Below are 14,789 nucleotides of genomic sequence, written 5' to 3' on the forward strand. Positions count from 1 at the left end.
GACTGCATTCTATTGTAAATTCAGATTGTTTTGTTGGCGTTGTGATCTTTCACATACTTCCATTTGTTTTTGTTTACAATAGTTGCGTTCGCGTACGCAAAAAACTTGCAAAGTAGGGGAAATTGAGAGAGCAAAGCGACTTTTCATTTTGAGGGGAAGCTCTTAGTTTCTGCTGGAAATACACCTGAACAAAAACAGCTGGTAGGAATGTACGCAAATCACAAATTTGAATTTTATGGTTTGGCAGTTAAAAATGATAAAATGTGACTAATTAAGCTCGTAAGAACTAAGTAGTTATTCGTTAAATCAATAAACTGTGTCAGGATAACACTTCAGCTGTTCATCTAACTTGCAATTTCTGCAAGAACAGGTATTTTTGTAAAAAAAATTTTAGTTTCACTAAAATTTTTGTATGTTATATGATGGAATTCCATCATAGCGTCATTATAATCACTTTGAGTCAATAGCTATAAATCTGGCTTATGTGAACCCTGTAGGGAAACGCGCTAGTGCTGAACTGGTTTGGTACTAAAGAATGTAGAACCATGACTAGTGCGCGATAATTCTTTTTTGTATACTAAAAATTGGCGAATTCAACATTATGATGCCCTACGAAGTGTCAATTACCGCCACTGCATCCCTTTTTCGATAGTTCCGAACCAGTCCTAAATTCGTGACCTTACATATATATACTACATAGAACGAAACGGAAATGGTTAGAAAATAAAATATGTAGGTAGTTCGGTCTTTTAGAAAGCGGAGCATTTGCGTCAAATTATAATTTTAGAAAAAGTGGACCTAGCTGCACCTTTTGATTCTTAGCTAGCGATTTGTATGTAGTTTTAAAAGGAATAATAAAATAGTTTTTTTTTTAATTACATTTCGCTGCTTCTGACTGCGTTTTTGGCGATAAAAAAGCTAATGCGGAACTAGAAATTTGGTTCACTAGTTCGGGGTTCTCTGTAGGGACACGAATTTCGATACGATACGATACCATATCGATGCTTTTGGCATTTGATACCGATATTTTCTACTCGATAGTTTTAAAACGATATTTTTTGGAATCGAGTACCAGAACCCTAGTATCGTATCGAATGTCATAAACTCACATTCCAACACTGAGGGAAAAAAATTTTAGAATTAGAAAAAACGTGCTAAATTGAAAAAAATACGCATATGAAAGAGCACCAACCCAACTCGTTTTAAATTTGAGTATATACGTTATCAAATATGTGGTTGTGAAGTGCACAGATACTTCTTCGTAATTAAGAAGAAAAAAATTAATTTTATGTTCCGTCTGATGGTAATTCAACCCGGACCCTCTTGGCCGCAACCAATTGTGTCAAGCGTCTTTGCACACTCAGCTACAGTCATACATGTAAAGGTGTTTTCAAATCTTGAGTTTGAATCAATATCACAGCGCGCGATTAGTGCATTATGTCATACCATGTATGTGTGTATGTGTTGTCACCGCTGTGCATGCTTTGTATACATATACTTTCTTAATTACATATGAAAAAGCATCCGAGACGTGCAAAACGCCATCCGTGTAGTGAAAAATGCTTCATTTTAATACGGGCGTATTTGAATTGAATATTTCCATTATATGTACGTAGTGTATGTATAATGGAAAAATCCATTTTGTTAAGACTTTTCACTTGATTTAAATACGAACATTTTTAACCGGTAATCAAGTAAAAAATTCGTATTCTTACAACGCGTTTTTGTTTTCTCAGTGAAGGATAATGGTATTAACAGTTCAACCTAATATTACCGGCGAGAGTTTTCCTACGCACGCACGCAAGTTTTTCTCATTTGATAAGCCCAAATCAATTTGCGTGCGTGATTTCTCAGAGTTGCATTTCTGTCAAATTTACAGAAGTTTGCCGAGAAAAATTTGAATTCATAGTCGCGCAAAAATGCCAATTGAGCATAAACGTCAAATCGAAATGTCACGCAAGACAAATCTTGGAATTTGAGTTAGCTTTTTACGCACGCATATAAGGTTGGCCTGTAACAATTCTTCCCGATATAAATTGGCCTTTAAAATGCAGAAATTTGTACTATGGTTAGGATTCCATGTGGTGGGATTTGAACCCGCGGGCTCGGTGTTTAAGTCAACACCTCAATATCTACGTGTTATAATAATAATAATAAAGCCCGGCGCTTACTCAATATGTTAGTGTTTGGCCGAACTTCTCCTCCGATTTGTCGCGTTGGCCTTAATGTTGTGGCACTAAGGGGGTGACTACAGTTTTATGTCGACTCTGAACGGCGATTATATTTTATGGGAAGCTGTTTTTCATTTTCAAGGTTTGCGCACTTCTAACCACTACACCCCAGCGGCCTATATGCGAGACCTATATTCAGATAAATTGTTTGGTTTTTGGTATCATACTTGGAATATCGAGTCTTTTTATTCCGATATTAATGGGTACCCGATATTTTTAAAACGATACTTTAAATGAGTACCATATCGATACTTTCGGTTCGATATCGTGTCCCTAGTTCCCTGCAGGCAATATGCATATGCACGTATGTGTGGTAAACACCAGGGTTGTTGCGAATATTATTCCGAAATAAAAGTCCTTTCCGGATAATAAACAAACCGCCTGTCCAAATTAAACAAATTTGGAATTAAATGAAAGAGGACTTAATTGGCTTTAAAACAGAAATGTCTAAACGAGGAAAGCCACATACTGAAAAATATTTCGATAAGAAATGTTAATTAATTACCATAGAACAAACTTTGTTTTAGGTATATGAATTTCTTCAGTACTAAATTATAAAAAAAATATAAATAAGGTCGTTCGTTATTTCTGTTTAAAAGCTATTTCAGTCCTCTTACATATAATACCAAACTTGTTTAATTTGGACAGGCGGTTTGTTTATTATCCGGAAAGGACTTTTATTTCAGAATAATATCCGCAACAACCCTGGTAAACACATACATATGTGTGTACATTCACATCTTTTTACATATATGTATGCAATTGGTGCACCAAGAAATTTATAAATAAGAAAAAAGCCAACCTAAAATGCGGAAACGCACAAATTTACTTCTGCTGATACTGAAGAACTGCCTAAAGAATCATATTTCTAGTATATTAAAAAAAAAAACGCTTAGTTTAGCAAACTCAAAATACTAAAATACTGAAATGCTTTAGCGTTGGAAACGGACGTGCATTATATAAAGCCGTATATTTTATTAAATCATTTCGGTACCATTTTCTTTGGTGCTATTTTTAAATATTGTAGTAAGCAGAATGTACGTTTATACAATGTAGTAGGTACATATTTATTTATTTGCTATTTTTAAGTATTCGTTAATCACGTTCGAGCATTTTATAATTTCTCTTTTGCTTGCTTTGCAGCTTGAAGGCCTCAAATATGTGGCCGATACACCACATTTTCCGGAAAATGAAGAACCCAATATCTTGGGCCATGGCACACCAGTGGTTGAAAAATCTGATCCATTGGTCACTGAAAAGCTGATGAAAGTGAAAACGCTGTTGGATTTTGAAGAAGTAAGTGTAGTGATTAAATTTACATTTATGATAATTAGTTTAAATTTATTCTAAAAAAAATTTATAAAGTTTTACCTAATTTATTGCAAATCAGTTACCTTTACATATGTTAATCAGTTATGACTAACACATATTACGCGGGGTAAGCTTTTTGAAGCTTTCTATAGATTTTACTCGTATGCACAGTGACTCACACAAGTGTTCATGTGTTGATTTTTTTTTGAAATATTCAAAACGTTTTTCAAGTTATTTTTTTATTGTTGTTATTTTTCTATAAAAGCCAATACCAAATAAATCAGAGTTTCAAGCTTTATACAAAATTTAGGAAAATTCGTCATATTTTCACTTCAAGCTTTTTAATCTTTAACCTTTACAACAATTTTGTGTATGCAGTTTTATAGCCCATACAGCCTTAGTCTCAGGAAGAGCAAGTTTAAAGCCTTTAAAAAAATCGCGTTGATTTTAAATTTTTTTTTGCAGATGGATTTTTGCTCATTTTCTCCATGTAATCATGAATTTCTTATGAAATAAAATGCGGAAGACCGTTCTCAGCGAAATGTCAAAAAATCAGCGCCAGTTTTCATAAATTGCACTTGTTATATAAAACAAACCGCAAAAGCAACTTTTTAGCCGGTTGAAACTTGCACTGAATCTAAGGCACTCCGCACATTAAGCTCCTAATCATAGTAGTGTAATCGTTTCGGCATACTAAAGTATAAAGCTTTTATGCCGAACACATGTATTTCAATGAAGCTCTGTACATTACGATTCAAAATCATGTTTTCGCCTAGTCATAAAAGCNAAACTACAAGCGTTTATGCAATATTTCGAAGCAGAAATATTTGCGGAAGTGCGTAGTTGCGAAAGAACGGCCAGAAAATTTGTTATGTGTAGAAAGTGTTTATTAGCTGGTGACTTATGCACGGCGTGCAAGTGTACAGAAGCCGAGTCGTCATGCATTCGTCTCGGCATGACGATACGATACTCTACTTTGATTAGGCGCCGTAATGTGCCGAGTGCCTAACTCGACCAATTAACAGAATAAGTTTAACTTTTATTTTTTTAAATCAAAGTAGCAGCCAAGTGAATTTTATTTTTATACCTACATATATTCGTATATTTTCGTGATAGCAAACAAATGGCAAGAGGTACAATGAATTCAGTAAAAAGCTTTACCCATTTACCGGACCTTTATTTATCTTGAATTTAGAGAGATTTTCTTTCGCCATATCCGACTGGTCTAAAATTTGCATTATTTATGAATCGTAACCCTATAAGTCAGCATATATGCATACCCTGACGATTTGACGACTCTATTTATCTATATTTTCCATACTAAAATTTCCAATTTTTTTTTATATAAAAATATAGTTCATTCAACAAATTTTAATTGAATTTTTTTCAATTCCTCTTCTGAGAAAACTCTGGACTATGTAGTTTTTTAGCCCAATATTACGGTTGATTTTTGAGAATTTTTTATTTTTTGCCGAGGGTGTTGCGCATTTTCTTCCATAAAACGCATGAAAACAATCTTTTTTATATGAAAGAAGTTGTCTGGTTAACACTAACTACAGGCAAACATCGTTACCGACGACATCGACACTTAATTCTGATTTCGAATAAAATACGAAATCTGTGAAGCTTATGCGTTATGTATGCTTATTTATGCGCATATCTACATATGATTACTTAAGCACATACATACATACATCCATCCATACATAGCTACTACGTAAATATGCAGGCCGGATGCACTTGATAGCAGAAAATATCTGTTGGCGGTTTGATCTCAACTGTTTTATAAGATTCTAGAGGAATTTTCCCTAGCTCCATCAAAAAAAAATCCATAAAAAAAAATAATTTAAACAAATGTATTATCAGTTAATGTAAATTAATGCAAAAAATGCCTAGTAGCCACATTAAATACTGATAGTAATTATTCAAATAAACTGTTTCAGTAGCCCTTAAGTTTTTATAATATTTTTTTGTTTCACTGTTCTGCGCCACAAAGTCAAAAGTCATTCACGCATTTAGTAATGGCAATTTAATTTACACAATTCACGTGTTGTTAGCACGAGCATTGACAGAGGAAATGCATGTTTATGAAGATGTATGTATATACGCATACATATGTAGTTTATGTGCTTATTTTATTACGCTGGTGGGCCAATAAGTCCGTGACTGTTTAAACGAAAGATCTTTTTTCGTCTTGAAAATAGTTTATATACAGTGACTCAAACAAGTGACTTCGTTTTAATTCTTTTTATATTCACAATGTTTTTTCTGGTTATTTTTCTTATTTTGCTATAAAATAATGGCCAAGGTTTACCCAAGACCATATAAATCAAAGCTTCAAACTTTATAGAAAATTTTGGAAAATTAAAAAAAAATGTGCATCAAAATTTCAAACCTTTTAATCTGAGACAGTGGAATATTTCTAGGTATGCATTTTTATAGCCCGTGGAATTTTAGTCCAATGAAGTGCAAGTTTCAAGCGTTGATTTTTTATATATTTTTTTTAAGTGACGGCTTTTGCGGTTTTTTAATGTAACAAGTGCAATTTAAAACAGGAAATGGACCGTAATTCCGTATGTAATGTAGCGATTAGAAGGGTATTATTTTCATTTATTTATTAACATGTAAAATAATGACGCTAGAAAAAAAAAAGCCGTAAAACCAAAAATGTAGATTTTTCGGTCAATAAAAAATCTTTCATGAGTTTTTTTCGAAAAAAATCTACAGTAAAGATATAAATTGCGAAAAACATTCGACCCCATTTTTTCCAAGATGAAGCCGATTTCATAACTATTCCACTATTTTTAAAATTTCTTTTACCTACTCAACAATAATCAAAATGATTTATGGACTTAAACAAAAATCGCCAGAGGTTTGCTAACAATCGACATTCAAATGTTAATGAAACGGTCCAATAAGTTGGAATATTATTCGTAATTGCCTTGTAAGCTGACAATAGCATAAATACAGTTTTATTGAAACTTAAAAATCGAAACTTAAGCATTCTTTTTATCTAGACAAACTTGAGGCAAATGAATACTTTAAATGTCAGATTCTGATTACAAAAAAAAAATCGAATAGTAGTGAGATTGCTGTGCCATTGGTCGTGCTATTGTGAAACTGTTTGTCGTCTGTCCATTGCAATAGAATTTTCAAGTTCGTGTACCGAATCACGCAGGCGTAAGGTAGGAGCTCTAAATCAGTCCCTTGTCAAGAGCTACTGTATCTCCATATCGTGAATGACATAGTAAAAAAGTACTACTAAAAAGTATACTATGCAAAAATAAAAATAAAAACAGCTGCAATTTTCTAAGCAAAACTGAGGCGATTCAGGCGTGAAAAAAATCTTTGCACCTGCCGAGTTCTAAGATCAGGGACCGCGAACAAAAGGTATGATCAAAACTAAGTGTCGTTCTCGTGGTTATGTTCCCAAGAAGCTTAAAAACCAAAAGCGAAATGAGAACAAAATTGGAATTATAAAACTGAATATTACCAAAGAGAATAAAATGGGAACAATATTTTTGGGAGCATTTCGAAGAGAAAAAAATGGGGACAAAAGTCTCCGAAACGTATTGGCAAAAAACAAAACGGAAACGATTTTTATCTCGAATAATAATTTGGAAACTAAACTCTACGGAACTTTCTGACTGTGAACGAAACGGGAACAAATCTTCTCTAAACTATTCGCCAAGGATGGAAGCGAGAACAAAATTTTTCACATAGCATTCATTAGTTTGAAATGTTTCAATATTAAAATTAATCAAAAAAGCACTGAAATATAATTATGGAAAATAAGTCAACGAAAGACTTAAGTCACAAACTTTTCTTGCAGAGAAACTGAACATTTTTTTCATAAATGGACAGTTCAATCTAATGATAAACGATCTTGATAAAGGATCTGAAAGTTGAAAAGATCCAGCTTTCCTCTTTCTTAGAATCAACAATCGTGGTTTTCACTGAAGCGCAGACGCACCTCCTCATTCTTAACGTTAAATTCTCAAGACTTTTGTTCTCGTTTAGTTATTTAGCAGAGATCTGTTACTTCTCAGCTTGAAAAGGTTGGCCACATCCCTTAATTGTAGCAATATCATAGTACTATGAATATACATATGCAGCATAAGATGATTAAACAATAAACAAACAAAAGTTCCTCAGAAATTGTTTCTTATTTGATTCTCCTTGAAAGTGCACTCCATACTTTCATTCTCATTGAAATCGTTCCCGAAAGTTTCGTTCTCATTCTGTTCTTCTTGCGAACATTCCGAGAGGTTTGTTCGCTTTTTGTTCCGTACGGAAACGTTCCCGAACCTTTTGCTCTCATTTCGTTCCCGTTCAAACTTTGTTCTGTTGTGGGAATCAATTTCGGCTTTGGAGCTCGTCCTTTCAGACCGAATACCCAACACCAGTGTCAGTGCGGCTCAACAACTTGTCCTTTTCGACCGAACACAGCCTACTAGATCAGCGTTGCCGTTTTGGTCCAATTGGACCAAAATTGATTGGTTCATTGTCCTTTGGTAGCTTGGTTGGTTTGATTAACCTTTTTGTAGGCCAAAATGTTTTGAAAATACAACCGATTTGAGCATTAAATTTGTTCGCTTAATTTACGTTTACACGTTCAAAACATTGCTTTCACTTTGTTCACACGTATTCGATTTCTTTGTTTTTTTATATTATTACATTAAACGAGCAATTCTTGTATATATATATGTACCATTCATTCCAGCGTATTTTGGAATAGGGCTGCCACCTAAATTTTGGAGTAAGAAATTTAATAAAATCTTGAAAACTTTAAAAAATATATGCATTCCCGGCAAAGCTCGGTCCACCTGGTGCTATTTTATTAAGCAGACAATTTTCTGCAAACAAAAACTAACTTCCCAATGCTATGATCGATCAGCTGTTAAAATAGAACAAGAAATTACTTATCGTCTTGAAAGAAAAATTGATGATAGGCAATTTGCTATGTGTGGGTGTATTGGTAAAAAATGCGAGTGTATGCAAATTGAAACGAATTTGGGAATTTTTTGATTGAAATGCATAAATGTCTGATTTTGTTTTTTCACGCACAAAAAAAAATGTTTGAATGAATCAAATTAATCTCAAAGATATTTACATTTTTTACAAAATATTTTTATGGAATAAGTAAATTCTTTTATTTAAAGGCACGAATTTGTTTTCTTTAACATTAAAAATTGTATGAATTGTTAACTAATACTATAAACAATAATATGTGTAGTTTTTATTTTGGCCGTTAATTTGTGCTGAAAATCCCGTAAATTCAAGAAATCTAGCTTTGATGATGAAAAAAAGTTTGGTAGTTTGCAAACTGATTTGGTAGGCGTTTTGGTACCTAATAATATTTTCAAGTGGCAACACTGTACTGGATTATTACTTAAATACAGAGAAGCGAAGGCGGTGCGGCTCTGGAATTCGTCCTTTCCGGCCACCTACCCAGCACATTATTCACCGATCCTGCTTCGGAATGTTGTCCATTCCGACAGCCGCAACAGCCGCAACAACTGCAATAAATATATATGTTACAAGTAATTTTCAAGCAAAAAAAACACCGACTTCAATTATCATATAAAAATATATGTATATTTCATGGTCCAATGATCGGATCTAAACCAGATTAGTATGGGACCACCTCTGAGACACTACCTTTCCGATGCAAAAATAATTATCGGTTGACGTGGTCCAAAGTTATGCGGTAACACACATAAAAAAAAATATTCCGACGAACTGATAACCTCCTACTTTTTTTGGAAGTCGGTTAAAAAAAGGAACAAACTACCATTGGCACGCGTTCTCGGTCCCTGTCTAAGATCAGCCAGAATCGAGTTTTGTTCATAACATTTTTTAGTAGGTATATAGCCCGATTTTAAAGTGTTACATACACATCGTTGAAAGAGTCTTTGAAATTTTTATGCATCATATAATTACCATGTTGACCTACATATGTACCTCGGTCAGTAAAAATAAATTATCTCAAACTCCACACGACCGAATTCGAATTTAGTTCATGATGTTAATCAACGGGATTTTTTAGACATACTGCCAAACAGATACAATACAGATTAAAAATTTGAAATTTTGATGAAAATTTGTTGAATTTTCCTAAATTTTGTATAAACTTTGAAACTGCTATTTATATGGTTTTGGTGAAAGCACGGAAGGTATTTTTATAGAAAATTAACAAAAAAAACTTTGCTCGAAAAACATTACGAATATTTCAAGAACATATGTGCATACATATGTACCTCGAAAGTCAATGAAATCTAAGAAAAGTTAAAGATACGAATTATAAATGAATGTACATATGTATGTGTATCAAATAATAAGAGCCTTGTAAGTGCATTCAATTTAAGTATTATGTAAAGCCGCATAAATGTTTTTAAATGTTAAGATATTCTTAAATACAAAAAAGCAACACGAATTTTATTTTGTTCAAACCCGAAAATTTCAACTCAATCCATGAAGGCAAGAAAGTCAAAGTAAATCAAGGTGAGCTTATTATCATTTTATTTTGGCTTGTCTTCAACATTGTCGTCGCACTGACCAAATGTTCAAATGTAAATATTGTATTGAAAAAATGACAATAACGAAAATATGTGTAGAAAAAACCACGCGCGCTACTAACAAGTCATCAACACCGCCAAATGAAGAGACTTCAACGACCTTTAGTGCGACATGCTAAAAAGTTTCAGTTCGGTTATGCTGCTTTGCTTCTTTTACTCCGTACTGTATTTGTTTTGAACTTTTTCTTACATACATACATACATATGTACATAAATATTTTTTCTTGGCATCGAATTGGCAAATTGTTGTTGGTTTCAGTGTATCCAATTATAAAGTATAATAGCGCTAAATGCAACAACAGCAATGCCAAAGTGTCAAATGCATTTGAAGGGAATTCAAATTACGATGCATTACATGTAAAAAAGCAATTGAATTTTGAAGGCGACACATGTATGTATCTATGTACATAAGCTTATGGTATATATGTACATACTTACGTGCTCATATTTGATATTTTGGAGGTCTATACATATGTACATATGAATGGTATACTTAAGCGTGCCCATCAAAACTTCTAATGTTATGTTCAAATTTTATTGAGGGATTCACAAGGTGCTAAAACATTTTTAAGTGATACAGAAACAACCTCAAAAAAGTTTTAAATGTTTTAAAATTTATTACTCTGGGCCAGTTTAAACTTAGATCACGTAAACTTCGTTTATTTATATTGAACAGCTGGCTGACATTTAATTGGCTAATCTTAGCTAAAAATAGCCGACTGGAGCGTTTAAACTAACTTTAAACCACAGTCGTGCACTGAAAAACTGACCCTTTATGACAATATGACCTTTACAACACCTTGTGCATCCCCTTAATCTATACTTGTGGTCAGCTGATTATGTTAAGTGACATGTTGACCAGTCTAGCGCATTACATAAACAGCACCTTATAAATGCGCATTTCGAACTTTCTTACAAAAATTATAAAAATTCAACAAAATTTAACAGTTACACCCCAGATATTTTAAGTATACATTTTGGTGGTACAAAGAATAACTCCACTAAAAATTTTGCCGATAGGTGGCGCACGAGTCGATATATTTGGTAAACATATATTTATGGTCCGATCTCGTTCATATTTAGAAAGCTTGCTTTAAAATTATTTGTTTTTACAATTAACTTTCATTTCAATCATTTAAATGGAAAAAAATACCGCCAGCAAAAAAAAATATTAAAAATCAAAGCGTCCTAAAATTTGCTTTTATGCTACAAAAGTTTAATGGGCTATAACACTGCCTACTTAAAATTTCTCAAAAAGTTCTGAATAAAAATTCTAACATTTTTGGGTGTAATTGGTAAGGTTTATTGAATTTTTAAAATTTTTGCCCGAAGTTTTAAATGCTGATATGGTGCTTGTTACGTAATGCATTGGACTCTTATAAAAAAGAATTATAAGCATTAAATAAAATAATAATAAATTACCGCTTACACATAGTGTTTGGCCGAGCTTCTCCTCCAGTTTGTGGCGTGTGCCTTGATATTGTCACACAATACAGTTTTAGGCCGAATCCGAATTGTATTCTTATGAGAAGCTGTTTTTCATGGCAGACTGCTGTTCGAAAAAAGCCTTTTTTTTAATAAACAAAAGAAAAAAGCTAAAACTGGTCAAAATGTCACTTAACTTAATCACCTGACCACAGGAGTATGTATAATAGGGTTGTCAAAAAAAAAATGCGCGAAAAAAGTTTCAAATGTTAAGCTCTCACCCGCTAGGAGTTTTCTAAATGGAAGAAAGAATACCCGTAGTTTTTTGTTAAAAAAAAAGTATGTTTAGAACTGCTTCAAAGCCCTTGAAGTTTTCCTTCTATTTTATATGGGAAAACACTTTTTCGTAGAAATGGTATAGAATTCTTGAAAATCAATATTTTTCCATCTCAGAACTCTATTTCTCTTAAGGAGACTTCCAATAACAATACTAAATTATTTAGTTAACCATCGTTAGTATTAAAATATGCAAAAATAAACAATTGGGTATTATTATTGGAGGTCTCCTTAGGAGAAGCCATCGAAAAATATAGATTTTCAAGAATTCTATGCCATTTCTACTAAAAGGTGCTTTTCCCCATATGAAATACAAGGAAATCGTCGGTTTCGAGGCAGTTCGGGGGTGTGAACTTAACATATTAAATTGTTTTTTGGACTACCCTAATGTACAATCATGTGATAAAAGCGAAACCTTCTGCTTTTGGGAGGCGTAATGCAATAATGCGTGCGTTTACATAGTTTGTACAGACATACCAACGTTGCATATGTACATACTTACATATTACTATTCTTTTTTTTCCGCAGGCCCCAGATCATCTTAAATTCAATCCTTACATTCGTCGAGGCTATCGCACATTCCTCTCCACAAAATTATGCCTGCAAAGCATCTTCTGGTGGACCAATGAAACTGTAAGACAAATCTAATGCCATAAATATGTACATACATATGTACTTACGAGTAAAATGTTAAGCACATACATAGGTACATATTTTCATAACTTAAATTTCTTGCAGATAAACATTTGGAGTCANCATTATATTTACATATGAGCATAGGATAGACATTTGGCCGAGGATCAGTGTGTATATACTTGCATATGGGTAAGAGCTTCTGAAATGTTGGAAACAACCAAAAGCCGCTTATTTTACTGAGATTTAGGTTAATAAAAAATTATAGTGCTTTATAAATGCGCATTGCTACCACATTTTGTATCACATAAAGTACTTCAATGACTCCTGCACTTAATTAAAAAAATACTAAACGTTGGTTGCTTTCCACTTTCAATATACTGCCCATTACCATAATCTGGCAACATCTGCCACCGTCTAAGTACAAGCCACTAGTTCTTGCCTGCCAGGGCTGGACAAGCTATAGGATAATAAGAGCCGGATACACCTACGGGTATATAACACAGTGTTACCTTGCCCATCACTGGCAAGAGTTGAAAAGTATTAAAATACGTAGAGCTTGGAGGTGATAAACCTATTAGAAACCGCCTTTCAAACCCCTATTTAAGGTTAATCCTGGCGCAGGTCAATTACGCTCACATCTTCTTGAAAAGCTGTAGGCTATTTGCCAATTGAAATAAAAAAGTTGAGCGCAGGGTCTTTACAAAATTACACCTGTTTTATCTTCCTTTCTTGACCTGCTTACGTATCAATGTACATTCCAGGAATCTAAAAGATGGAGTCGACTGATGACTATACGTTATATCCTACCTATTAACTTTGAGCTCAGACCTCATCTTCGATGAAACAGTCTTCTAAAGGCATATATGGGTCGTATGGGTTTTGTCTGAGTTTCAACTCAGCCTCTTCTTATCAAGGGTAATGGTTATATCAAGATGTTTCAGCTCATCAGAGTATTCAAGTAATGCTTCTCCATATCGTGGTTAACTTTAGTAAAAACAAACGTATTTAATATAGTTTTTTTCACCTTTCCGTAAACTACTGTTACATGGTAGGCAGTTTTACGCTATTTTAAACATTTTCGATATATATTCAGTAAGACTTAATAATCTTATGTATTTTTAAGAGATTGCTGTGAGTATTAACTCTGAGTAAATTAGCCTCTTTAAATTTCGAAACATCGAAGTTTCCGTATTTCTGAAATTCACAGTTAACCGACTTCAAAAAAAGGAGGAAAGAAATCAATTCCTCGAAATAATTTTAAGTTTTAAGTATGTATTTAAGTTTGTTTCTTACAAATTACTTGTTTTAGTAATTTGCTCTGTTCCGCCGAATTCTCGAATTAGTTTAAGGAGGAGCTTGGGCATTTACTAGGGTGTTCGATGATAATCTAATACTATAGTAAGTATAGCCGTTATATGGAAGAGAGCAAAGCAAAATAAGTTCAAAGCTTTTTTTTGGTTGTATGTATTCCATTTTTTCTGATTTTTTGAATTTGCTCTTGCCGCCGTAGCCGAGTGCTTAGAGATACCGAATGTCACTCGAGAGGTCCATGGTTCAATTTCTGGTCCAAGCACCATAAAAAAGTTTTTTTTTTTCAAACAACGGACGCCCGCTCAGACAATGGCAAAGCACCGAGTGTGCTTCTTTGGAGGTGGCGTCAAAGTGTAGATCTCCCTATTTGTGTCAAAATATTAGGAGGGAGAACACGATTTGGAGGAGAAGCTCGGCCAAACACGTGGAAAACGTTTAAGCGCCATTCATTTATTGAAATCATCCCCAAATAATCTAGGATATAATTTTAAAACTATTTAGGGGTTTCCCTTAACTGAAAAAGCCTAGAAAAGTTTGAAAAAACTCAAACTTTTATTGGGAGCACAAGATTTGTATGAAATGAAAAAACCAGTTTGCTCGATTAAAAAATACGGTTTTTTTTCGATATTCCAAAAATCGGTATTCCAAAAAAAAAACGCTTATAGATATTCAAAAAAACGGTGAAAGCATTTACCCGAGTGGAGGTAGGGAGCCTACCTGTCCACTCTATTCTAACTTTTTAAAAAGTTTTTGTGGTGAGAAGTAAAAAACCAATTGTGCTATCAACAACATTGATAACAAATTTTTCCTTAGAAACAAATTTTCTATTACGTAGTATTTATTTAGTACTACTGTGATCTTGTTTCCAGATTTCTTTCTCAGTCGGATAAAATTTTATTTAAGTTTTTGCTTCATTCAAATTTCAGACCCTCCGCATTATTTATTCTGTGATTGCTTTATG

General features: G+C 33.4%; 1 protein-coding gene across 1 annotated transcript; it reads left to right on the forward strand.

Moving 5' to 3' along the window:
* Positions 1-3,290: 3,290 nt before the first annotated feature.
* LOC108378446 (uncharacterized protein C30D11.11-like) lies at positions 3,291-12,655 on the forward strand (the record flags this gene model as incomplete). The annotated part of the gene is made up of 3 exons (XM_017634745.1): positions 3,291-3,527; positions 12,410-12,514; positions 12,620-12,655. Coding segments are annotated over 3 exons (378 nt in total), but the record flags the coding sequence as incomplete, so codon positions are not given.
* Between the last annotated feature and the right edge of the window lie 2,134 nt (positions 12,656-14,789).

This window comes from Rhagoletis zephyria, unplaced genomic scaffold, assembly GCF_001687245.7.
Source record: "Rhagoletis zephyria isolate East Lansing unplaced genomic scaffold, Rhagoletis_zephyria_1.1 Rzeph_scaffold_14116, whole genome shotgun sequence".
In the NCBI taxonomy this organism is placed as follows: Eukaryota; Metazoa; Arthropoda; class Insecta; order Diptera; family Tephritidae; genus Rhagoletis; species Rhagoletis zephyria.